The sequence below is a fragment of the Tasmannia lanceolata genome, unplaced genomic scaffold, assembly GCF_043159265.1.
Source record: "Tasmannia lanceolata isolate RefF3 unplaced genomic scaffold, GAP_Taslan_0.1 ptg000008l, whole genome shotgun sequence".
Lineage (NCBI taxonomy): Eukaryota > Viridiplantae > Streptophyta > Magnoliopsida > Canellales > Winteraceae > Tasmannia > Tasmannia lanceolata.
Window position 1 is genome coordinate 25,766,239 of NW_027518685.1, and position 25,342 is coordinate 25,791,580.

The 25,342-nt window shown below is 38.8% G+C and overlaps 2 protein-coding genes across 3 annotated transcripts in view; one reads left to right on the top strand and one right to left on the bottom strand.

Moving 5' to 3' along the window:
• LOC143884969 (protein ARABIDILLO 1-like) overlaps positions 1-12,567 on the bottom strand; it is a 28,463-nt gene extending 15,896 nt beyond the window's left edge. The window contains exons 1-7 of the mRNA XM_077388869.1: positions 10,743-12,567; positions 10,112-10,270; positions 9,952-10,032; positions 9,672-9,803; positions 7,663-7,790; positions 6,958-7,045; positions 3,660-3,754 (exon numbers count right to left, since the gene is read on the bottom strand). Of these exons, the coding sequence (XP_077244984.1) occupies positions 3,660-3,754; positions 6,958-7,045; positions 7,663-7,790; positions 9,672-9,803; positions 9,952-10,032; positions 10,112-10,270; positions 10,743-12,092 (2,033 nt within the window). The 5' untranslated portion in view covers positions 12,093-12,567. The remainder of the gene's footprint in view (positions 1-3,659; positions 3,755-6,957; positions 7,046-7,662; positions 7,791-9,671; positions 9,804-9,951; positions 10,033-10,111; positions 10,271-10,742) is intronic.
• Positions 12,568-13,000: 433 nt separating this feature from the next.
• On the top strand, positions 13,001-24,985 carry LOC143884970 (cationic amino acid transporter 9, chloroplastic-like). 2 transcript variants are annotated; one of them, XM_077388871.1, is made up of 9 exons: positions 13,001-13,304; positions 17,062-17,471; positions 19,550-19,726; positions 19,960-20,184; positions 20,423-20,599; positions 20,780-21,016; positions 23,334-23,423; positions 24,514-24,606; positions 24,863-24,985. In XM_077388871.1, exons 1-9 carry the CDS (start codon positions 13,070-13,072, stop codon positions 24,875-24,877), a joined length of 1,659 nt encoding a protein of 552 aa, XP_077244986.1. In that variant the 5' UTR covers positions 13,001-13,069; the 3' UTR covers positions 24,878-24,985. The 2 variants fall into 2 exon arrangements, with proteins under 2 accessions (XP_077244986.1, XP_077244985.1); XM_077388870.1 differs by having other exon boundaries at positions 13,002-13,304; positions 24,514-24,985.
• Positions 24,986-25,342: the final 357 nt, after the last annotated feature.

The window sequence follows — 25,342 nt, forward strand, 5'->3', positions numbered from 1 at the left end:
TGTCAAATTCAATTTCAATATAATCTTTAAGCTTTACGAGCATTGGTGGCATTTCCATTCTAGTATGCTAGACGATCATATCCTCAGCACAATCTGCATGTCAAATTCAATTTCAATATAATCTATAAACTTTAAGAAAATTGTTGGGACAAACGACATCTTGTATGCTTTTGCAGCACCATCGGCAGGCTTCGGCGTTAATTGAAGCTCTCTCAGGCTCTGTCAAACGATTCTTCTCTAGGCGTGTTGAAAAAATAGTCGCCCTAGTTATCCTCGTGTAACATGTAAGAGCTAAGCATAGTCAAAACCAGCTTTGTACGACGACGGTAGCCCTGGTCTGTTGCTCTAATTTCATGCTCTCCATAGAAGGTATAAACAATTGATTGTTCCGACACGAACCCCTGACTCTATATAGCTTGTTGACTCTCCAAGGCTAGAAGACATACATGGTAATCTTGGTGAGGGTGATCGACACGAACTTCAGGAGTTATGTGCGATCGTAAAATACCTACCAAGATGAAGGGAAAGCTTTATAAGACAGCTGTGAGGCCAGCCATGCTGTACGACTCAGAATGTTAGGCTAACAAGAAGCAGCATGTGCAAAAGATGAGTGTAGAGGAGATGCGAATGCTTAGATGGATGTGCGGCCACACAAGGTTAGATCGAATTAAAAATGAAGACATCCGTAAAAAGGTGAGGGTGGGACCAATTGAGGAGAAGATGAGAGAGCACCGCTTAAGATGGTTTGGGCATATCCAACGTAGGCCTTTGGACGCTCCAGTGAGAAGTGACTCATACCAAGTTGATGGAGTAAAAAGAGGTAGGGGCAGACCCAAAACAACTTGGGTAGAAACAGTGAGGAAAGACTCGAGGACTAGGAAAATAACAGAGAACATGACCTTGGATAGGATAGAATGGAAGAAAATGATCCATGTAGACGAACCCAACTAGTGTCAGGGGTAGACTTAGTCAATTTGAGCTGGGTAGATCCTATCACCTTCTCCATGAAATTTTTCTAAAGGATTCATTAGCCGACCCCAACTAGTTTGGGACAAAGGCTTACTTGAGTTGAGTTGAGTTGAGTTGATCAGGGCTGCATCTAGACGCTCTTATACCAAATTTGTAGAATGATGGTTGCTTTCTAAATTCTTAAGTAGCATGGGCGAGCAACGTACTATCAAAATTGTCTCTGGATGACGAGTGCAGCTCTCATCTGGTGCTTGATATCAAGTACTTTTCATGTGACTTGTCATTTGTACGCTCGCTTGGCCCGATATATTTGCCATATTTTCAAAATCCTCATACAAGCAAATTGCCTCACTGCATACCTTTGTTGCATAGATTCTTTGCACCTTACACCGAATTATGTCGACATGTTTCGACGCCCGTTTCGGACATGGATTCGCGTGGGAACACCTCCAGATTCTTGTCGTAGTTGTGTCCTGCGTGAATCTTTTTTTCCGGACGAATCTGTAACATCACAGTCTCTTTTAAAATGTGAATCCTGTATATTTTTCATGTAAACACGTTTTCTTAATTTTTGTTCTTATAAAAGCACAATCCGTCCTCTCTTAATAAAAATCATAATCCCTCAACCTTCCACCCTCGAACATTGACCCTCTTAATAAACGCCCTAACACCTCGGCCCTCCACCCTCAATTTTTTCATGAATTTATATAACATTTAAATTTTTAAGTTTTTAAATTTTAAATTTTATTTTATTTGATAAAAATTACCGAGTCCATGAACTCTAATTTTTATGATTTGCGAATCCGAAACCTCCAATTCGTGTCGGATCCAGAACCGCGAATCCAAATTCATGCAACACAGCTAAACACGGCCTCGCTTTCTTGGCCTTCTCCTCTCGAATCGGAGCCTTTTGTACAACTGAATTGTCTCCGGCGCAAATATTTCCAACAATCGGTCCCTCGTGTCGTTCCAATGAATTACGTTTTATTTCGGTCATTGCTCATGTTGCGCTGCACAAAATACTCTTTTAGCGTATCTACCCAATCGACACATGCTTGCTCGTCATCACTTCCATAAAATATAGGTCCTTCAATGTTTGTGGCAAATCTCTTGTGATTCATAAATTCAGTCCCTGCCAATTATAGTTCCATACTATCTGCCTTGTTGGTTAGATTTAAGGTGTCATATATTTGTATTTTTTATGTAAGAAATTAGGGTATGTATTAAGCAGTATGAACTTATTCATCACTCTACTCTGTATTATTTGGTTGGTAAATTCGTAATGATAATTAGATAATTTATCTCGTTGGTGCAGTGATGGTTGAATAGTGATATTTTATTAGAAATGAAGAGTAATTATTCTGGTTTTTTTAGTTTTTTTTTTTGGAATTTTCAAAATTTTAAACCTCACGCCTTGCCTTTTTTGCCTCAGGCCTCAAGAGGAAAAATGCATTGCCTTACGCCTTCGCCCCTGAAAACACTAAAGTGCAGCGCCTCCTCGTCCAAAAGCAACGCCAAGAGAAAAATGGATCACATTAATAACAAAGGATAGTAAGATCACAAGCACACCATTTCCTACTAAAATTCTAAGTTTACTTTTTGAATAAGAGCATCATAATATGATAGGTCATGACAAATGTCATAGAAAACAAAGAAAGATGTTTGATAGAAAATAACTTTTACGGAAAATAAAAAAATAACTTTTACTTTGCAATGTCAAGGGTCAAGAATGAAATCATCCATCAATAATAATTACTTTAAAGCTTAAACTTCATGCTATTTTTCATGTGCACATACTTTTGTGTGCGCGCACATGTTGGCATGTATGTCTGTACGCTTGAGAGAGAGAGAGAGAGAGAGAGAGAGAGCACATATCAGACTCTTATCAATGAATAGCAACAACTGGCATTATCAAAAAAGACCAAATTTTAAAAAGATCACCACTTCGGTCAGTTGCGGGAAATAACAAAACCATCTTCCACCCATTCCTCTTGGGAAAACGATGGGACTATGAAACTTTGACAAAACAAGCGGGTTTGCCCATATCATGTTTGGCAGATCATCACTTGCCCTTCACGTTGATTGTGTGAAACAACCAGTTACTCCAAAAGCTTAAGCTGTTGGAGAAGGCGTTATTTAATCTTTTATACTTTAACACTCCCCCTCACGTGTGGCCCCTCTTTCTAGGGTTGGCCTACACTGGCACATGTGGCCCCTCTTTTGGATTTGGCCATTGCATGTGGATTTTTGCTATCAAGGAGGTTCGAACTCGGGACCTTTGGCTCTAGTGCCATGGGAAACAACCAGTTACTCCAAAAGCTTAAGATGTTGGAGAAGGCGTTATTTAACCTTTTATACTTTAACAGATTGCATAAACAAAGAACCCCTATAAGCATCTATTCTAAGTGCAACAGATAATTCAAAGAGAAGAAACACTGAAAAGCTATGTGCAAGCAATGAAAAGAATTCCCAGATCAAACTAATATCTTGCCTTATCACATCTATTTAGCCAAAATAGTTATACATACAGTGCGGAGTGAGTTTCATGAGTCCATTTTGGGAAATAATACATGTTGCAACCATAACTCACAAAAGCTGATCCTACGTCTTGCAATCAAAATCTTGTTTCAAAATCTGTATGAACCACAATCACGTCACCAGAGAAGAAAACACAGTTTCTAAATACAAACCTGTTGGCTTCTGAGACTGACAATCCCCACAAAGCACCTGCAGCTCTTTCTTGAAGACCTTGGGAGGCATTTGAGCAATTTTGTGCAAGAGCAACCTAGATAACCAAATAAAAAATGGGCCTCAGTTATGGAAATGCTTTTTACATTAACCTAACAATTAAAAGGCGAGGATGTTTACTCGTGATTTTGAGCTCAGTTTTCAATAGCAACCATAACTAGAAGACGGAAAAAATCTCAGAGCAAAGAAGTGTTATATACCTTGAGAAATCAAAACCTAGTGAGAGGAATAACTCCCAATGTATCAACTAACCCAAAAACATGATGCCCAAAGCATCATTACCACCACAACAAGAATGAAATGCAAACACTCAAGGGCATTTTCAATAAGATGAAGTATCTAATTCTAGGGAGAGAATGTTGCACGGCAGTAACGCTACTAATTTGTATTTAATTTATTGAGTAGAAAATAATGTTTGTTATGAACATTCTTGATCAGATATTGAGCATTCATAATACATTGACATAAAACCATATACACGAGATATTTTGGAAAGATAAAGCATATGTGAAATTGTTTAGGATGAGGGCAGAAATGAATATGTAACGGAACATCTCCGGATTTGCATGATGATTATAGTTGATCATTGTACCTTATGCCTCGAGGCAGGCGAGACCGTAGATAACCAGGTCTCATCGATGACTTTGGGCATCGATTAACCAGGTCAACGCAAGAAGTTATCACCAAAGGTTGTGTAATGTGTATATTTGGAGGGAATAGTGACAAGCATCTTGGTTATTGTTGCTATTCCCTCTTATCCATGAAGATTTTAATCTCACTCCATGTGTCCTTTGATGAAGGGCACTTCTTCTTTTTTTTGAAATGGCAATATATTGAAATGGCACTTCTAATCCTCCAAAGTCCAACCCATAGAGCGTGAGCTTAAGGGGAAGATTTTCCACTGTTTGATTACATATGAAAAAAGGTAACTTGAACCACCACAGTAGTTTTATTTACATCGATCTTTAATTTACAATGATATCCCTAAAATGTTTCATTTCCCTCTAAACAGGCCATCATCACTCATAGAAAAAAGCATGGTTTTAAATTTCGACCGAAATCCGAAATTTCGGATTTCGATGGGGACCGAAACCGAAATTTTGCGAAATTTCATTTTTCGCCATTTACCAAATTTCAGATTTCGGTCAGAAATCTCGGTAATTTCGGTCCGAAATTTCGATTAAATGCCATTATTTATTAAAAAAAAATGTCACAAAATAATTTCGGTTCGAAATTTCGAACCAAATTACCAAATTTCAGATTTCGCCGAAATTTCGGTTTTCGGTGGGGTCCGAAACGGTTACCGAAACCAAAATTTTAAACCATGGAAAAAAGTACTTGCTTGACCCGGCTTACCATTTTATTCAAAAAAATGAGAAAGTTAAGGTGACTCAAATTCTATGATTTGGCCGACACTTTGAATTTATTGCCGACACACGTGTTGTGCCGTATCCGACACAACACCCGTGTCCACATGTGTCGACACTCCTTTAGACACTTTTAAGTGTACAGCTAGAAGTGTCAGTAACTTAAGATTATTTATGTGTATGAGTGTAACACTATTTCTAGATTTTTAGGGGTTGCCATGTTAGATACCACATATCCATGTCGAAACTCGGCAAACGAATCCGTGTTTACAAATAATGATTATATGTACTTTCTATTTTAGGCGTGTCCCCGTTTCTAAATTTTGGGAGTTCGCCGTGTCTGACACTCCGTGTCCGTGTCGACATGCGACACTCGTGTCCGTGTCCACAAATCATAGCTCAAATTCTAGCCAAATTGAAAAATCCCCAATGACTTTGAGAGGCTTCACTTATCCATTTTATTCAGAAAAATGAGAAAGTTAAGGTGACTCAAATTCTAGCCAAATTGAAAAATCCCTAAAGACTTTGAGAGGCTTCACTTATCCACTTTACTTTCCACTCGCCCGCTACATACAAGCCCAACAGCAGAATCACACCTGATAAATGAGAGGTGAGGTTAGGTATTCCTCTTTAGGTCTAGTGCAAGGTCTACTAGTGCAAGGTCTACTAGAGATTCTGGTGTCATAATAAGCCAAATATCTTGCAAGTGACAACCATCATGGGTAGGGGACACATTAGGGACCATAATGGCATCACTAGAGTGGTTTACTCGGGCTTGGTGGGGATTTTAGACCCGAATAAGGCGAAGACTTTGGCTCTTAGACCTGGATCCAAAGTTTGGGCCTTCTTCTCCTTGAGGCTCCCATCATTGAAGGAGACTCTGGACTTCATCCAGTGGCTCATGGGTGCAAGTAGAGTTTCGTGGCACTTTATCGATATTGTTGACAAGGTGATGAACGGGAGGATTGGGAAAGATGTGTATTTCTATTATGTGTGTTGCAATATTATTGATGAGGTGATGAACTAAAGGATTGGAAAAGATGTGTATTTCTATTATGTGTGTTGCTCTGCTTAGACAATGGATGCACTTGCCAACGAGGGGGTCCATCGTCCCTCTTTGGCTATTTCTAGCTCAGTGTCATTTGGCTTTGTTGGTTGCTATTTTTTTATGCTTATGTAGTTGCCATGGGACCTCTTCTATCTATGCTCTAGGTGTTTCCCTTCTCATCTGACTAAATGCTCCCTATCGTACAAAAAAATGTAACTAAGCAACATCAATGCTAGAGTGGGAGGCTCCTGCGACTGGGTTGCTAAAGCTCAACTTTGATGGCTCTAGTATGGGTAACCCCAGTCCAGCAGGCATAGGAGGTGTTCTAAGAAACTCTAGTGGCGGTGTTAGTCGAGGGAGACCCTAAGAATGTCATTCGATGGCTAAGTGGATCGGTAGTTCCTCCTTGGAGATTCGCTTAGTACTTTGACGAGAGTCAAGACCGGGTGGAAGGGTCGTCAATCATTTTTAAACACATCAGAGGATCCGCTAACAGTGTGGCAGATAGACATACTAGAGATGGCATGAGAAAGCAGGGGTTGGAGATGTTTGATTTGCTACCCTCTTGATCCTTTCTTTTCTTTATTTTCTTTTTTGTATCTTTATCTTCTCTGTGGGGCTTCTCTTTGTACTTTCCGGTTGACCTCCTCAGTCTTCTTTTTTCTTATTGAATGAAATGGAAACCATTCAAAATAAAAATCAATGCTCAATTTATATGTGATGGCATATTTATGATGCAAATATGAAAAAAGAGAGAAGATAAGAATTTTTAAAATAATATGGACAAGATTGACTCACTGGGACATTAAGAATAAATAAACATACCAATGCCTCAACACCACCAGCTGCAGCAATTGCTTCTCGATTTCTGTCGTCAAATGATAGATTCCACAAAGCACCAGCAGCTTCCTGTCTGTTTAATGCACAGGAACAACAATACCAGATAAGAGGACTGACAAAACAAGCATTCTTAGACCCTAGAGAGAAGGTACAACACAGATACAGTTTTTTTATTCCAAATACAGCTCAACCACAGTTAATTCAAGTATACCAACCTAGTCAAACAATAAGTGGTAACAAACTAGCGTACAAGAATGCAACAAAGGAAAAAAAAAGATGAAATGATTTGTTCACCTATTTAGAAAGAAATCAGATACCTCAGATTATTTTTAATGGTAAACCAGAAATATTAGATTGCTGAAGAAAAGATCACGTAAAGTTCCAATAAAGTTCATTGCCAATGAAAGAACCAAATGCTATGAAAAAAGGAAAAAAAAGAAGCCTTTGTATTGCTTAAAATCACTTCAGGGATGGATTACCCAAAAATGTAACAAAAGGTCAATATCATCTTATAGATAGGATCTGTTTAAGAGCACATCAAACCAAAATTTCAAAATTTTAAAGTTTATCGCTCATAGATAAGTTAACGGAGCACTGACAAACTCCACCTGCATACCAAATGAATTGCTGACAAGGTTCCATGCATGGGACTGAAACTTCCAAAAAGAAAAAAAAAGAAAGAAAGATTACCTTACACCTTCATGAGGAGAACGTGTAAGTTGAACCAATGCTTCGAGTGCACCAGCCTCTTGTCCAACGGCAGCATTGTTACCATTGCTATCCCCATGAGCAGCCAAATTGGCTAAGGCACGAGCGGCCTGGATGTGAAAGAGTAAGACAACCACAAGCAACATCATTTTCTGTGCAACAGATCAGACGAAAGTGTCTAGGTATAGGGCATACAAATCACAAACAAAACTACTAAATGAATATTTCGTTGCACTTACATGATAATAACTGAACAGTATTGTGGAAACAACACAACTTAATCTCAGATGTATAGACCAAATGGCAGTAAAAAAGGGCTTGCCCAGTACAAGTCAACAAGCTAGTACTTTCCACATAATGGCGGGACTATAAATAGCTCTCCAAAATCTAAATTGCACTTCTTTGTGCCATAAAAAGCTTTTTCACTCAAAATATAGTGTACGCAATCACTGAATCACAGGCATGACAACGGAAACGGCATTAAATTTCCAAGCACACAAGCGACACAGTGCAAAAGTTAGGAGGAAGACCTTCCAACCAAATTGCCCTGATTGCAAATATGGCATACTGAAGTCTGGTAGCTGCAGAGTTTTCTAAAGAGAGGGGCAATTCATGATCCAGATTTCTCGTGCACATTCCATGACTGAAAAACAATGCTGACAACAATTAATCAAAGTGAATGATTAAATCCTAAGCAGGAAACCACTCTGTTACTTTCCATTCGAATGTAAATTCGTAGTAGATTTGCTTTTTGTTTTATTTCTCAATATGTCACTACCTTTTCTTTTCTTTTTTGAACGATAGCAAATTTCATTGACAAAAGGAGCAACTGGGAAAGTAGACCCCCAAGGTACGAAACAAGAGCATAACATAAAAAGCAGGAAAGAAAAAACTAAGATATCCAATATGTCACTACTCACTACTAGAATGTTGAAGCTGTGTAATAGTCAGTAGATGTTTGATCTGACATGCTAAAAATAGAATTATAGAGATCTTAGAATATGAACAAGTGAAAAGTTCTTTTGAAATGTTATCGACGTAACATTGCCACTCTAGAGAAAAAGGGGGCCAAGTTAAGTGAGAAAGTATTATGCATGCACCCAGACATCACAAATGCAGCTCTAAGCAAGATTTAAAAGTTCGGTTTTGGTCCATGGAAATGGAAAAGTTTCAGTTTCGATTGCAAATTTTGGTGGAAATCCTGTAAAACCATAGAAACATATGGAAACCTCTACAAATGATAGAATTTTAAGATGAAACTTCAGGAAATGTCAATAAACACAAATACACAATTAGAAACCATCGCATAAGTTAGATAATCATCCACAATGGTTTAATAGTATCAAAAACCTAGTGACATGCGCTATCACACATGTTTGATAGTTCAGTACATACCATATTTCACATGTAATTCAATAAATATGTATGCACTATGAATAGTACATACACCACATTTAATATAGGATTCGTATAAATATAATTATGCAACACGTAATGATATAGTATCCACTAATGCACTTATGGTTTTGGTTTCGATATGTGTTTTGGTTTCGGTGGAGATGGACATGACAATATTTTGGTTGTTTCATGCCGGTTTTGGTGGAAATTTAAAACCATGACTATAAGATGAGTTGGAGAGAGAGACACCAAAGTTAAGCTCTCATTTCCAGGTTTACACCATTTCAACCCACGTAAATGCATAATGCAATGTGTGAATACCAACAGGAAGACCATCCCGTGAACCAGAGGTTAATAAAATCAGCACCCCCACAGATAAAAATAAAACAAAAGCAAGTAAATATCCAAGTCAATTAGCAAAAACGCAATAGGGAAAGGATTAAGAGGTGCCCTTTGTTATTAAGTACACTACATCTCTACCTAGATTGATTGATATGCTTGGTTAGGGGCTTGGAGCAAATACGAAATGCAGTTAAGTGTATAGTGCAGGAGAATATTAGGTAGAAAAAAAAAAGGAAAGAGCATCAATATACCTGCTCTTGCACTCCATCAAACTTGCACGACCGAGCAAGCAACACCAAAGCATGGACCCCACCTGCCATTGCAACCTCTATGCTACATTTGTCATCAGCTGCTAAATTAGCAAGTGCTCCCGCCGCACGTTCCTATTAAGGTATACAAAGCAAACAAGTGGGACCATCACCACCTCAAAATTAAAAAGAAAACAAGAAAAAAAATGCACTCTAGAGTCTAGGGTCTAGTCCAACTACTAATAAAACACAAAAATTACACATTTGAGAGGGAGAAACGCACAAGAACTCCATCACCACCAGAGGGCCACTTGAAAATAAGATCCACGAGAGCTTTTACACCGCCTACGTCTGCAATGGCACCCTGAAACCAATACCTAATAAGTTATAACCTGTAACTATATAAAGAACATAACACAGAGAGAATCCACACTATAAAGAACCTTGTGCTCCTGTCCCACTGAAAGATTCCAAAGTCCTCCAGCAGCTTCTTCAGCAACCAATCTGTTCATGGACCTAGCTAGATTAGCAAGTATACTTATTCCGCCTTCTTCAGCAACAGCTTTTGCAACTTTGGCATTCACAGACAAGTTTGCTATAGCCTGCACATTTAAAATCCCCACCTTCAAAACAATGGAACTAAACTAACTCTACTAACACAAAGCCAAAATAAAGCATGTGACTCTGTTGAATAATAAATCCGTAACCAGGGTTTTAAATAGAGGGCGGACCTTGGCGCAACGGTAAGGTTGCTCCATTGTGACCTGGTGGTCATGGGTTCGAGTCACGGAAACAGCCTCTTTGCAAAGCAGGGGTAAGGCTGAGTACATCTAGCCCTCCCCATACCCCGCAATGGCGGGAGCCTCGTGCACTGGGCCGCCCTTTTTTTAACCGGGGTTTTACATGTCGGTTTTGGTTGGTTAAAGACAAAATTTCAACTCGGTTGAAATTTCAGGGAAAACATGTAAAACTCCAATTCAATGTACTTTCGGTTTCGGTCCAAACTGAAACAGAAATATTTTGGCCGAAATTTAAGATTTCGGCCAAAATTTAAAAGTATGTCCATAACCTTACCTTTGCAGCTTCGGATTGGACACCCTCCCGACAAGATCTAGCAAGGTCTAAAAGCAGATGTATTCCACCATCCCGCATGACCGCCTCCGCCCTCCCACGATCAACAGTAGCATTTTCATCATCAATAACAACAAATGTCGCAAGTCCAGTTGCTGCTCTCTCTTGAACATCCTCTTGCAAGCTCTGCATTAAACTCAATAACAATGTCGCACCTTGACTTAACCAGAAACTATCCAATCCCGGGGGATTACTCTCCGCGACACGGAGGAGCGAATGTGAGAGAACCCATTCAAGCCAATTCATAACATCATTTAAATCTTTATCAACATTCTTCGAATTTCTCCAATCCCAAAACACATTCCTTTCTTCCCTCGTGATATCGGCAAATAACGAAGCTAACCCTTTAAAAATATCAGTAAAAAGAGCAATAAACAACTTTCCCTTAACATTATAAACTCCATAATTACCTTCCTCTTCGAGAATCGGGCAATTCAGCGCACACAAAACCTTCAATCTTTGCGCTGATGACAGCAATCTTGAAACAGCAGTTGAATTGATATCAGTTCTTGAGACATCTACACCAACCAAGTTAGGCAATTTACCTAAAAACAGTGAAACTGAACTCCATTTCATGTTTCTCGTACCCGCAACTGATAAAAATCGAACTGACATCAAATTCCCCAATGCTGCCTCATCAACATTGACACAATCCATGAACCCAATCTCACCCAACTGCTTACAACAATTGGCCAACGCATTTATAGCGTCTCCATCAATCTCCCTAACTCCTGAAATCCTCAACCTTTTCAACCTAGGACAACAAAGTCCCACCGCCTTTATCGCATCACTACTAATCTTCTCACAAAAATCCGGCCCAATCTGAAGGCTCTCCAAGGCCTCATGCCGAGCCGCCATTACAGACAGAGTAGCATCAGTAATATCCCTACAAAAATCTCCACTAATTTCTCTCAGATCTCTCGCTTGGAGATTCATTATCGCGTTTGCAGCATCGGATCCACGAAACCTAAGTTTCTGTAACTTCGAACATCGAGATGCGAGAGAGGATGCGATTGAGGGATCGCATTTGTGAGCACGGAGATCTAGAGAGTTCCAAAGACAAGGTGAAGAACCCAAAACCCTAAAAGTCTTACAGGTTGATGCTAGGTTTGCTCGGTCTCGGTAATTTAGGTATGAGAAAAGCTGAAGGACTGTGTCATCAGGGAGACTCGTCCAATCGAGCTCTCTTTTTGTCTCTAAATGAGATGTTTCGGAATAACTAATCTCGGAATAAGTTTGAGATATTACCTTGTCCTTGGATTGAGCACCTTTTCGCCTAACCCTCCGACTCATTTGACAATCCAAAGAAATAGAATAGGGAAAGAGATAAAAATTCGAAAACCCTAATCAATAAATTATAGTTGAATTATTTCGATACAGATGGAAATTAGGGATTATATAGAGTAGATAGCATACAATACACGACTGGAAGGATGGAATTGACTAATCTTTATCTCTCTTTTCTTTTGTATTTTTTTTTTATTGAGGCGGCGAAGAGGAAATCTGTGAAGAAGAGCTGACAGGTAATAGCTAGGGTTTTGGTCATCTAGAATTCTACAAATATTTTGCCTTTTGGAGCTACGAATTAAGATGGTTGTTTATTGTTGGATAGTTGGAGAATGGGAAAGCGAAGGAGGTTTTGAAGATGAAGGATTACAGGGACATGGGGAGGGAGAGAGAGAGAGAGAGAGAGAGAGAGAGAGAGGCAGTTTGGGAAGAGAAGGGAAACCCTCGAGCGGGTGTCTCTCTGCCTCTCCCTTTCACTTCTTCTGTTAAGTAAGCAGAAAAGGTGTTGAGAGAGAGAGAGAGAGAGAATGGGCCAAGAGCAAATGGGCCTGACCTGAGATTATACGGGAGGCCCAACGAACCATATGCTATTATTGGTAAGGCTCCTGTGGAACACATTTTAGTCACCTTCACACTCTAACCTTACACCACGTGGGTCATATCTAGTGGTGCATTTCCGGACGGATCGGGTCGGGTTGACCCCAAGCCTAGCCCAACCCGAGATAACATTCCCTCAACCAATTGCCAGCTCTTGATTGAACGGCTTGGATCATTTGATCATGAAAGATGTAAGAGTTTCTTCTTACCGTCCGATCAAAATCAGAAGATGTAAGACGTGGGCCCAAATATCTTCTCCGTTGAGATCAAATGGCCCCCACTTCTTGCCGCCCTAGCCCTATATTGAAATTCCGACACTAGATTAGACTTTAATAGAGCCGATTAATCTCTCTCTTTCGCCTAAAACCGCGGAAAGAGCGAGAGAGATGAAAAACATCCCATCTTCTTCTTCTTCTTCTTCATGGTTCTCGAATTTCTGTAACTCTGCACTCAGAGCCAAAACCCTAACCGGTTCCTCCGGTCATCAAACCAGTCCCGCCACCGGAGAAGGCCTTGTTCGCCGTCTCGGTCTCTCCGATCTCGTACTACTCGGGATCGGAGCTTCGATCGGCGCCGGAATCTTCGTCGTAACAGGAACCGTCGCACGTGATGCTGGACCTGGTAATATTTTTTTTTTCTCTTCTGTTTGGTCTACTCTAGGGTTTTGAATATCTTTTTCTTGTACTGTCCTGGATAATTCTGATTCATTTTTGTTCGATTGATGTCATTTGAAGTTGGGAAAAAACCGAAGATTTCACATAGTACTTTTGATTGAATTAATTTGGCCTGATGAGAAAATGCATCAGATTGTAGCGAGTCAACCCTATGGAACTTATCGGACAAAAATAAAGAATCAAAGAAAATGAATAAATAGGTAAATAAGTTGAAGAACCCTGACTCCAAATGAAGAAATTCAGACACGAAATATGAGGGGCAAAGGGATTGATTGAGAAAGATCTCTCGTTCTTATTATACTTGTTGGAAGGTATTAGAAGGTGTATTACGTAGCCTAAGGGTATAGTGGTCATTTGTATGTTCTCTTTCTATATATATCAAAGTAAAGGGAAGTGGGCTTCACTTCTTTTTTTTTCTCTTCTTCTCATTCTCTAACGATACTGTTTCTCGGATGCATTGTTTATGATTATTCGATCTCCGCTTAGTTCTTTCAGCATTTTGGATGTGACTTCAGATAGTTAGAGATGGTTTTAGCTTCTTTTTTTCGAACTCTTTGATGGAATGACTTTATCATGGCTGCTTTCAGATGTGGATCATGATATCAAAGAATATAATTGTTACAGCTCTTCCTACTCACTCACCCAATCTTGAAGAAGAAGGAAGAAGACACCTTAGACTCTATACACGGTCGCCTAGGTGCTCACCAATGCCTGGCATTCAAATGAAATTTTTCGCTCTTATTTGAGAAAATCTGTATTGGTTTTCTTTGATTGCGTTTTGGTGTGCAGCCATACAATGGATGAGCATTTATGTCCCTTAAGAATGATGTTCTCAATATTAAAAACACATACGCTTTATGCAAAACCTTCCAGGTATCAATTTGGCCAGATTGATATTGGCTATCTTGGTTACATAATATCGGAGCATGGGGTAATGGTTGAACCCAGATAAGGTGTTGACCATATTACAGTGACCTAGACCCAAGACACCTAGAGCTCTGAGGGGATTTTTGGTATTATCAGCACGTTATAGAAAATTTATAAAGAATTACGGAGGAATCACACCACTCTTGGCATTACTCAAGAAGGATGTCTTTGCTTGGAATGACTATTATCAGCATATTATAGGAAATTTATGAAGAATTATGCAGGAATCACATCTCCACTCTCGGCATTACTCAAGAAGGATGCCTTTGCGTAGAATGACGATGTTGAACATGCATTTTTGTCCTTGAAGTAAGCCTTATCAAAATTGCCCATCTTAGCCCTACCGGATTTCTCTAAATCCTTCATCATAGAGCGTGATTCTTCCAGTATAGGAGTTGGAGTAGTCTTGATGCAAGAAGGTCAATCGCTTGCCTTCTTTAGTCAAGCAACACGTGGCACAACAACAGCTCTCTCAACCTACGAGAGATGTTGGTGGTGAGCTTTTTTTTTTTTGAAATGGATGTTGGTGGCGATCTTTGCGGTTTAAAAATGGAGGCATTATCTTCTTGTACGTTAGTTTACCATATGAAGCGATCAAAGAAGTCTGAAATATTTAGTGGAGCAGTGGACTACCGCTCGAATACCAGAGGGGGAAGGAGAATCTCGTGGAGAATGCTTTATCACAAAAGCATGAGGAAGACAAGTTGTCAGCAATTTCTTCACTGGTGTCTCAATGGGTTGAGGACGTTCAAGTTGATCACAAAGCCAATCCGGTAATTATAAAGCCAATCCAGTAATTGGAAAATTGATTCAATGTCTCCAACAATGAGAGGTTGGTTAAGATCGGTATTCTTTGAAGGGAGTGCTCTTATATTATAAAGGGTGGTTATATGTGGGATCCACATCACTGTAGGCTGTAGCATAAAATTATCGTCAAATTGCATGCCTCACCTTCATCGGGTAATTCTGGTTTTGCTAAAACCCTCCAACGAATCAAGACTATATTACTCTCTCTCTCTCTCTCTCTCTCTCTCTCTCTCTCTCTCTCTCTCTCTCTCTCTCTCTCTCTCTGGCATAGCAATGAATCGTTGATGAAAGAAAAAGAATGTACAGGACTGACCGAGCAGGTCAGCTACAGAGAAAGAAAATAGAAAGTACAAAACACCTAATGCCAAGTTGCAGCCGTGAGGCAATCTCCTTGAAGTTATCTCCTTCCACCAAATGGTTTTGCCATCCGTTAGCCATAGGATCCAATGTATCTAATGCCAAGTTGTTAAGAGTCTTCCTACGCGATCGCCTAATCTTGAAGAAGAAGGAACAAGACAGCTTAGGCTCTATCAGAGAGGAGCCTATACTCTCCAATTGACAAGAAAAGAAAGTAATGCTTGCAAGATGTCCATCCTTCATTGAATAATTGTTTTTAAATACATAGAAAACACAAACCCGTAATAGACTCCTAGTAGGTAATAGACTCCTACTAGATAAGTCACAGAAAGAGACCTATACCTATCAACCTACCAAGCCATACTTATCATATCTATAGAGATATTCCTACTCCCTCCCTCTTACTGATCCAAATGACTTATCCCAACACACTCCCACCACTACAAGTAACTTTCCATACTTGACACGTGGATAATACCCCATACCCAACGACCTAGACTCCTTGACCATGAAAACATGCGTATCATTAATCTTTGGGTATGTTGAATTATTTCCGTTATTTGCATGTGAATTCTTTGTTCAGATATTTTGAGTTATTGTTATTTACAGGTCGAGTCAATGTTCATATATTTTGGATTATTGTGATTTACAGGTCGAGTCAATGTTCACCATTCGAGTTATCGTTCATATGTTTTGGATTATTGTTTTGTTTACAATTTTAATGTGTCTGGATATTTTCCAGTTGTTATTTACACTTCGATATACAAACTAGTCGTGTTGTTCTCAATCTGGCAGTACTACATTGCTCTTATAGAGATTTTTTCCTTTTTTGTAATTAAATTCATTATTTCTGTTGTGCTTTTGTTCCCTCTTTTTTTTTTGGAACTTATGGCCTACCCGTCGTCGTTTTACAAGAAGTCATGAGTTGTTTCCCAAAAAAGACAGCTGTTTCATTTGTCATTTTTTGTCTTCGGAATGTCTTTTGTTATCTGTTAGCTGATTCATTGCAATAGAGAGGGGGTGATCTGGCTCCGAATCTTTAATTTGGTTTTAGTTGCATTGCTGTTTGGCTGTGGTTTGTGGTGACGTGGGGAGGTGGCATTGCAATTTAATTTCTTGGGCAATGTTGAAAGGGAAATAGCATCCAAATTCTTGTGGCAGATAGTCTAGCTCGTGTGGGGAGGCCGGGCATGGAAATGTTTTATTTCCTCCCCCCATGATTGATTGTATTGTTTTTATTCTGTTGTATCTCTTTTGCTTTTTATCTTGTACTTTGGGGTCGACTATCTTGGTCTCCTCCTTTTTTTTCTTTGAATGAAATTGCAGCCATTAAAAAAAAAGGCATCCAAATTCTTGTCTGATAATGCCATTCATGTGAAGTGTGGAAGCTAAGAAACCCTGTTAAATTCATATAGTAAAACTCACATATTTCATGTTCCTCTCTCTCTCTCTCTCTCTCTCTCTCTCTCTCTCTCTCTCTCTCTCTCTCTCTCTCTCTCTCTCTCTCTCTCTCTCTCACACACACACACACACACTATTATCCTAGAATCTCTCCTGCTTTGTTTGATTGGTTTGTCTCCTTACGGTCCTCATTATCATATGCTTCAATGCAGGTGTCACAATTAGTTTTATACTTGCTGGAGCAGCATGTGTGCTGAATGCATTGTGCTATGCTGAGCTGTCATCACGTTTTCCTGCCGTCGTTGGTGGAGCATACATGTATTCCTATGCCGCATTTAATGAACTCACTGCTTTTCTTGTTTTCGCACAACTAATGCTCGACTACCATATTGCGGCAGCTAGCATAGCACGGAGCTTAGCAAGCTATGTAGTGACAGTATTGGAGCTCATTCCCTTTTTGAAGGATAGTTTTCCGAGCTGGATTGGACATGGCAAAGAGCTATTTGGAGGAGTTCTATCCATCAACCTTTTGGCTCCCATTCTGCTTGTTCTTTTAACTATAATTCTATGCCAAGGTGTTGGCGAATCATCCATTGTGAACTCGTTTATGACTGCAACAAAGGTACTGCTTGTTAATCTCCAATGCTATTTACTAACTCATACCATTTTTTGTGGGTAGGTAGAATACCAAAACCTAACAACCTACTCGTAGAGCCCATGACCTCCCTCTCCAATACTCTACCACTCGGTTACCAAGGATGATAGAAATTATTATATTCTTTAAGCATATGAAATTATTATATTATTTAAGCCTACATATTTCCGTCAACATAAATATTTGTTTTTGAACAAGTTATATCCATCACCTGAATTTCTTATATTGAATCATCTAACTATTGAGACTTATCACACACACACATATATATTTGTGTGTGTATGTGTGTGTGTGTGTGTGTGTGCTGAGACTATCATATATAGATGCAATTTTGTACTTGATTTATATGAAGTAGTGACGGGTGGAGATTGTTACATGCATAGGGAACTGGATTAGGTTAGGCTGGTATCCATTGGTCACCATGCATTAGCCGTCACAGCCATCTCTCTAACTCAGTCAAGCTAGAGGAAGAATGGTGCGATCCCGGAGGCTCACGGGTGATTCTTGGGAACCTTAGGAGCTTGCTGGGTAAAATTTTGCATCACATCAAAGAATAATTAGCAGGGTCCTCTACCACTCTTGAATATGTAATGAAGTCCAGAGACCATCTTGGCGTCTTATGAATTGTTAGATTCAGTTGCATTCCATGTGAGTGTCACTCTGTTAGTGCCACACCCATGGGAAGCCAATGATAATACTGACGCAAAACATTTGGTGGAACAACAAGTTTTTTTTTTTTGAAAAGAAACAACAATAAAGATTATTGATTCTGCAAGATGAAATTGGTAGTTGATTTGTCTGTAGGAACTTGTGGGCATTGGACCGTGATTTTTGTCCTAATTCTTTGCCATAGTGATGTCATGTTGCGAAGGTTTTCCATATAGATTTCCATTCTTTTCAAGCAATTGGCTTTGGCTGCTGGTATCTGAACTTGTTTTAGGAAATACCATAGGAAAATTTCAGAAAGGACAACAGAAAAATTCATTGTGCAGGAAGAAAAGTTAGTCACAAATATCTCCAACTTTTTAAAAAACATCGAGATTTTTGCCACGTTTTGATAAAAAATAAAACCCAAAATTATCCCAATATTTTGAAAAATATCATTATAGATGAAGATAGGGACCATCTCAGAAGGCATTTTGTGGGTGGACTGCTGCATGAGAAAGCAGCCACCTCAGATGAATTAAATGAATAAGACGAAATCTAAGCCTGTGTGCCTGCTCTCACATGCAACAGCCCGGCTGCGAAATGCCTTCTCTGATTGTCCCTGGCAAATCCCTCTTTATAATGATATCATTGTGGGCTTTGGAGTCCACTCAGCAAAGGCTAAAGCTCTTATTCGTTCATAAAAAAATTGTGGGGATGGATGTTACATCCTTATCCTTAAACAGAAAACCCTACAACTAAACAATGTAAAACTAAACTAGGACTCTTAAGTTCTAAATTTAATTTAAAAGGCAACTGAAGTTCTGATTAGATCCAATAACTTAAAGGGCAACTGAATTTTAAAAATTAATAACTTAAAGCAATCAAAGTCCTACTTAAAGAAACAACTAGAGTCTTGATAGGACTTGTCTTCAAACTGGACGAGGGTTGGGCCCCACATAAGCTGGATGCTGTATGGACAACACCAATGGTTGTGGGCCCCTTGGTCTTCCTTTAGGTTGACGGTCCCCAATAATGTGCTTATATGTTTGCAACTTTAGTTGCTTTACATTCAAATTTACAATGTCGACTTTTGAGATTCACTGATTCCTTAACTAGTGTCAGTTTGTTGATCTCTATGCTGATTTAGATGCCAACCACTGCACTGATGCTTGCCCTGTTTTTCCGTCTCATCAAATCCTTAGTGCTCTTAAATCTACCTTCTGACTTTTTACAATCTCCAAATTTGTCTGTTAAAATGTTAAATATCAGCCTCATCTAATTAATGTTCTATCATCATGAAAACTGATACATAAATGATGATGAGTGATGGTTAAATTTGACTTAACTTCCATAGTTTCTTTCTTAAAGGAGCTCATATGGTGTCATTGATACTGCAGGTACTAATTGTTATTTTCGTTATCATTGTTGGTGCCTTTGAAGTGGATGTATCAAATTGGTCTCCTTTTGCTCCAAATGGTTTCAAAGCTGTTGTTACTGGAGCAACTGTAGTCTTTTTTGCATATGTTGGATTTGATGCGGTGGCTAATTCAGCTGAAGAATCTAAAAAGCCACAGGTACCAAGTCCGAGATCTTTTGATGCATTTGGTGTTTTCCTTGGCTTTTTTTTTTTTTTTTGAATGGTAAATGTTCTTTTTGGCATATTATGGTTAATTAGTTCTGTGAATGTACCATTTTTTGGTCAAAGCATGTTTTTGCACTTCACTTTCGTTGCATTTATTTCTAATTTTTGCTATTAGTGGATTAGTTTAATCACTTTCATCAATTCTTTGTAATTTCTATATTTCAGAGGGACTTACCAATAGCCATCCTTGCAAGCCTTCTTATTTGTGCATTATTGTATATTGGTGTCTGCTTAGTGATTACTGGAATGGTGCCATACAAGTTTCTTGGTGAAGATGCTCCTCTGGCTGAAGCTTTTACTGCAAAGGGGCTGAAATATATGACTGTCTTGATCAGCATAGGTGGCATTGCAGGCCTTACTACAACCCTACTGGTTGGTTTATATGTTCAGGTGAGCACTTCAGACTTCAATCTTATTTGAAATTTTTTCACATGGAACCATGGATTTAAATTTCGGTTTCAGTCCCTACTGAATCCGATTTTTTTTTTTTCAAATTTCGGTCATTTTGGCCTAGATTTCTGAAATCCAAACCGAAATTTTCAGAAATCTGAAATTTTAGATTTCGGCCGAAATTTAAAACATGCAAAATGTCTATATTCTTAATGAGGGGTTTGCTTTTGGTGCGCAGTCTCGGTTGTATCTTGGACTTGGAAGGGATGGTTTACTACCTTCAATTTTTGCAAAAGTACACCCTATACGTCACACACCTATCCATTCTCAAATTTGGGTCGGTGTGATTGCTGGCATCTTGGCAGGGTTATTTAATGTGCATGAACTCTCACACATTCTTTCAGTTGGCTCTCTGGTATAGTTTCTCACCTTTTCTGACACCTCATGCAAGACTTTTTTATGTTATTTGATCATGTTATGGTTGATATTCAGTAGGTTATCTTGTGCTTGACCATTTTCCTATTTACTTGAAAATAATTATGTATTTTATTTTCCATTTGAGTGTTCTCACAGACTTGTCTTGGTTGCTGTACAGACTGGCTATTCTGTTGTTTCGGCTTGTGTCATAACCCTCCGTTGGAGGGATAAGGCAGAAAGTCAAGTCTATCGGAGGTGGATTTCTACCTGGCATGAAGGTGTCATCTGTCTTGTTGCAGTTGCCTGTTGTGGGTTTGTTGTAGGGCTGTCGTACCGTTTCAATACCTCATATATCTTTTCACTGGTAGCTGTTTTGATAGCAGTGCTAGCTATTGCTGCTCTTTGTTGTCGCCAAGTAAGTGCTATGCCCTGCAATCCATGTCCCTTGATCATTTTATTTTGAATTTCCATCAATTTTGATTTTGTTAAAGTGCTGCTTGGCCCACAGAGATTTATTTGCTGCAACCTTTCAGTTTTTCCTTTTGAGTATGCATTTCGCATAAGACAGCAGTGTTAGGCATTAGGAATCAGTTGCTAAAATTTAGATTACATGTAGGGGAATGATATTCCAACCCCAAAAGTGGCCATTTCACCTCCGTCGGCAGTAATTTGTTTCTGGGCCCCTAGACCATTTATTTACAAAAGAAAAAATAACTATTACTTGAAAGAAAAAATAGGAACTATACGGCCAGCTACCACCGCCATCTCTTCCTCTCTTGCTTAATCTCTGTCCTCTCTCTCTCTCTCTCTCTCTCTCTCTCTCTCTCTCTCTCTCTCTCTCTCTCATCATCAAGCTCCTCTGTTAGCATTGCTTACAGCAGCTGGTTTATCCCAAGAAGTAGGGAAAAGCTCATGGATTCTCTTGCACCACTTTAATAGGAAGAATTTCATTTTTAGGTGCTTCAAAAATGTGAAACATTACTCGTACGATGATTATGAGAATATCCAGGGCAGTATTACATGACTACTCATCCGAGATGGTATTCGGCTTTATCCTAACCAAAATCTCCAGCTAGATGAAGCAGCCCCAGCTATTAGAAAAGCCTAAACAGAACATTGAGAATTAAACAGTCCGACTCCTAAGCGCAGGGATCAGTCTATATCAAATCCGACAGATCACAACCATGACCAGTTGCACGGGAGAGAATGTTTTGGCCAGTAATCACACATTCTTCATTTAGAGATGAAAAGCAAAGAGGCAACACGTCCAAACGAAGATCTCCCAATCATCTTGGAAGGCAGTGAGCAGCATTCTCAACCTATGAATTCGCTATGATTTAGTTTGTTGAGGACCCAAACAGAAAGGACTCAAGCACAAGCTTTTGTCCCATGCTTGTGGTTGTTGAAGGTTGATTGGATTACTGGGCAGTGGATGGTGATTTCTAGGAGGCAGGAACTAGTCGAATAAGTTGGAAACTTTGCAGAAAACTGGAGACAATGTTTGAGAGATGAGTATGGAGGGAGGGAGTTGCTCCCTTAAATCTCTAATTCTTTAGTAGATTGTTTTCCATCTTTTTTCTTCTTCTTGAAGTGGTGTACCAGTAAATAGTATATAATAGCGTTTAGAGGTGGAATGGCCATTTGTATATGTATGTGTGTCTGTGTTATAAGCGGTTTTAGGAATTAGAAATGTTTCTTAAATCTCTAATTCTTTAGTAGATTGTTTTCCATCTTTTTTCTTCTTCTTGAAGTGGTGTACCAGTAAATAGTATATAATAGCGTTTAGAGGTGGAATGGCCATTTATATATGTATGTGTGTCTGTGTTATAAGCGGTTTTAGGAATTAGAAATGTTTCTTAAATCTCTAATTCTTTAGTAGATTGTTTTCCATCTTTTTTCTTCTTCTTGAAGTGGTGTACCAGTAAATAGTATATAATAGCGTTTAGAGGTGGAATGGCCATTTATATATGTATGTGTGTCTGTGTTATAGGCGGTTTTAGGAATTAGAAATGTTTCTTGATGCAGTCAGAAGTAAATTAGGGTAGTTAAGTTAATATATAGATAATTCTTGAATAAAGTTATCGGAAACTCCTTCAGATTTTAGAATAGGGTTTCTACTTGTTACCCCTGGCCACTTCTTATGAGGAATCCCTACCAAATTCCTTACTGATCAGGGTGCATCACACGATAGTCTTATAGCTGAGGAGAGAAAGGAGACTTGGTAAAGCACTTAATGATTTTTTATCAGTCTGAGGAAGCACAAGAATGTTTCTAGGTTTTGAAAATTGAAAGAAACATCACTTAATTCCTCTTGTGAAGCTGTGAGGCAGACAACTTTGTAGGAGGGATCTGCTTGGTGAGGAATTTCAAGCCTTATATACTGATTTCCATTTCTTTTAAGCGCAAGTTGGAAGTTATCAGCGTATCACAAATAAATCCTGTTGCATTTAGGATTAGCAAAGATTTTCAGAGAACCGTGTGAGGAATTTTGGCATCAAATACTAAGTTTTATCTTCATTTCGAAAAAAAAAATACTAAGTTGTATCTCATTAAGATTTCAGATAAATATTAGAATACAGTTAAATTTGGTAGGAATCTCAACCCCAGGCAAACTCTTATATTCTTCTTATTCTTTTCCTATTGATAAAGAAACTATGTACATGATTTATTGTTGTATTGCATATAAATTTGCATCTAGTTCTTTTTCTATAACAGTCTCTTTTCTCTTACAGTTCTACACAGATCCACCTGGCTTTTCTTGTCCTGGAGTTCCGGTTGTGCCAGCTGTCTCCATCTTTTTCAACATCTTCTTATTTGCGCAGGTTTGCCTCTTAAGGAGCCCATAATTAATGTTGTATTCACAGCAAAGTTGTACCATTCATCGTGTTTTCGATAAGATGCGAGAAACCCAAAAAAGAATTATTGGTCAAAATTTGAACTTAGTTTTAGAATTTATCAGCTGACCAATGTTAAAGATCGGTCATGAGGAAGGGTAACTCCAATACATTGACAGAAATAAACCCCAAACAAAAAATTGCAGATGTGATCACACGACAAAATCTTGGCAATCTTCATCCTAGTAAAACTCAAAAACCTCAGTCAAAATTTGAACTTAGTATAAAGTTTTTTGAATTTATCAGATCGGTCATGAGGAAGGGTAACTCCAATACATCGACAGAAATAAACCCCAAACAAAAAATTGCAGATGTGATCACACGACAAAATCTTGGCAATCTTCATCCTAGTTTTTCTCAAAAACCAGTTCAATAATCTGATCATTCTTGCAATCCTCAACCCCATTCTACTGATAGTTGCAAAGGCCACATGAGATTATATGTTACAATGCTTGAATCTAACTCGTAGCATATGCCCCTGGCCCACAATAATGCTATCTGGGAACATTTAGGGCACGTTTAGCATATGCCCCTGCCCCTGACCCACATTTAGGGCACGTTTAGCAACCATGAATTTTTTTTCATGATAAACTAGTCTCCTAGGGGTGGGAGGGGTAGCGTGAGTGAACTGGCTAAAATTCAGGGAACTAGTGTCTCCAAGTGGTGTGAACTTGCTAAAAATCAGGAAACAAAAAACTCTACTCAAAATAGGATCGACTTTTTCTTGATTTTTAGCCACTTCTCATCTGCATCTCAATTGTGCCTCGCTCTCCATCTCACACCCACCCTACCCCTCTTTCACCACTTCGAGACTAATTTATCATGAAAAAAAATTCCTGGCTGCCAGACATGTCCTTGTAGGATTTTGATGTGTCTTGGATGTTAGCTACTGACCACATATTATTTCTCCAAGGGATTGATTTTTGCCTTAATAATCCCCACGGTCAATGCATTACATATCATCACCATATGGAGTTATTTGGGCTGATGATGCAATCACTTTGATGTTATTTTGTAGCTCCACGAAGAGGCCTGGGTGAGATTTGTTGTCCTGAGCATCATCTCTATGGGAATATATGCTTTTTATGGGCAGTATCATGCAGATCCGGCGGTAAGTTCAGACCAAACAATTATTTATCACAGGGCCCCAACTGAAGATTCACAATAGGCACCATTTATGTTATTTGATATTGTATATTATGTTATTATTAGGAAATCCACCTGTTGTAATTTTCCAGGTCAGATTAAAATGGTCATTATTATGCTGTACAATTATTTCAATTGTAAGAGCATCATTTCACTTGTATTATTTTTCTTGGATCGGCAAAACCCATCCTTGTAATACAGAAAAGTGTGGTTTATTGCAGAAATGTAAAGTTTAGTTGGCACAGGGATTGCCCAAATCCAGTCCAGCTTCAACACCCAACCGTATGATCTGATTACAAAACTGTTTGATACTATTTGTTAATAGACAGCTCCAAGTTCCATCATTTCAGTCCGATTTCTGCTTGTGGAAATGGTGTTTTGGTTCTCTGAAAATAAACAGCTATATATTTTTATTTTTATTTTCTATTTCGATTACAGAAGTAATACAATTTTACTAACGAAACAGTTTTAAAACTGATTATTCCTCTTTCTTAGTTCATACTCTACCATTGGCTGGGATATAACTGGAACAAATGTAAACGCTGGCTCTGTTGATCTTTAGTTCTTTAGTTGCAAGTTGTTTTGGGGAATTCAAGTTTGTTTATTTTTATGAAGCTTGGCAAGGTAATGTTTTTTATATGTGCTGTGTTATTTCACTTGAAAATCCTGGTTTCAGGTCTTCATCAGGTGTTGCATCTCTC

Excerpts from the sequence above, each read along its gene's own strand:
- LOC143884970 (XM_077388870.1), top strand. The coding sequence starts at position 13,070 with ATGAAAAACATCCCATCTTCTTCTTCTTCTTCTTCATGGTTCTCGAAT. Across the intron at positions 17,472-19,549 it reads CGTTTATGACTGCAACAAAG|GTACTAATTGTTATTTTCGT; the intron begins GTACTGCTTGTT and ends TTGATACTGCAG. Across the intron at positions 21,017-23,333 it reads CTGCTCTTTGTTGTCGCCAA|TTCTACACAGATCCACCTGG; the intron begins GTAAGTGCTATG and ends TTTCTCTTACAG.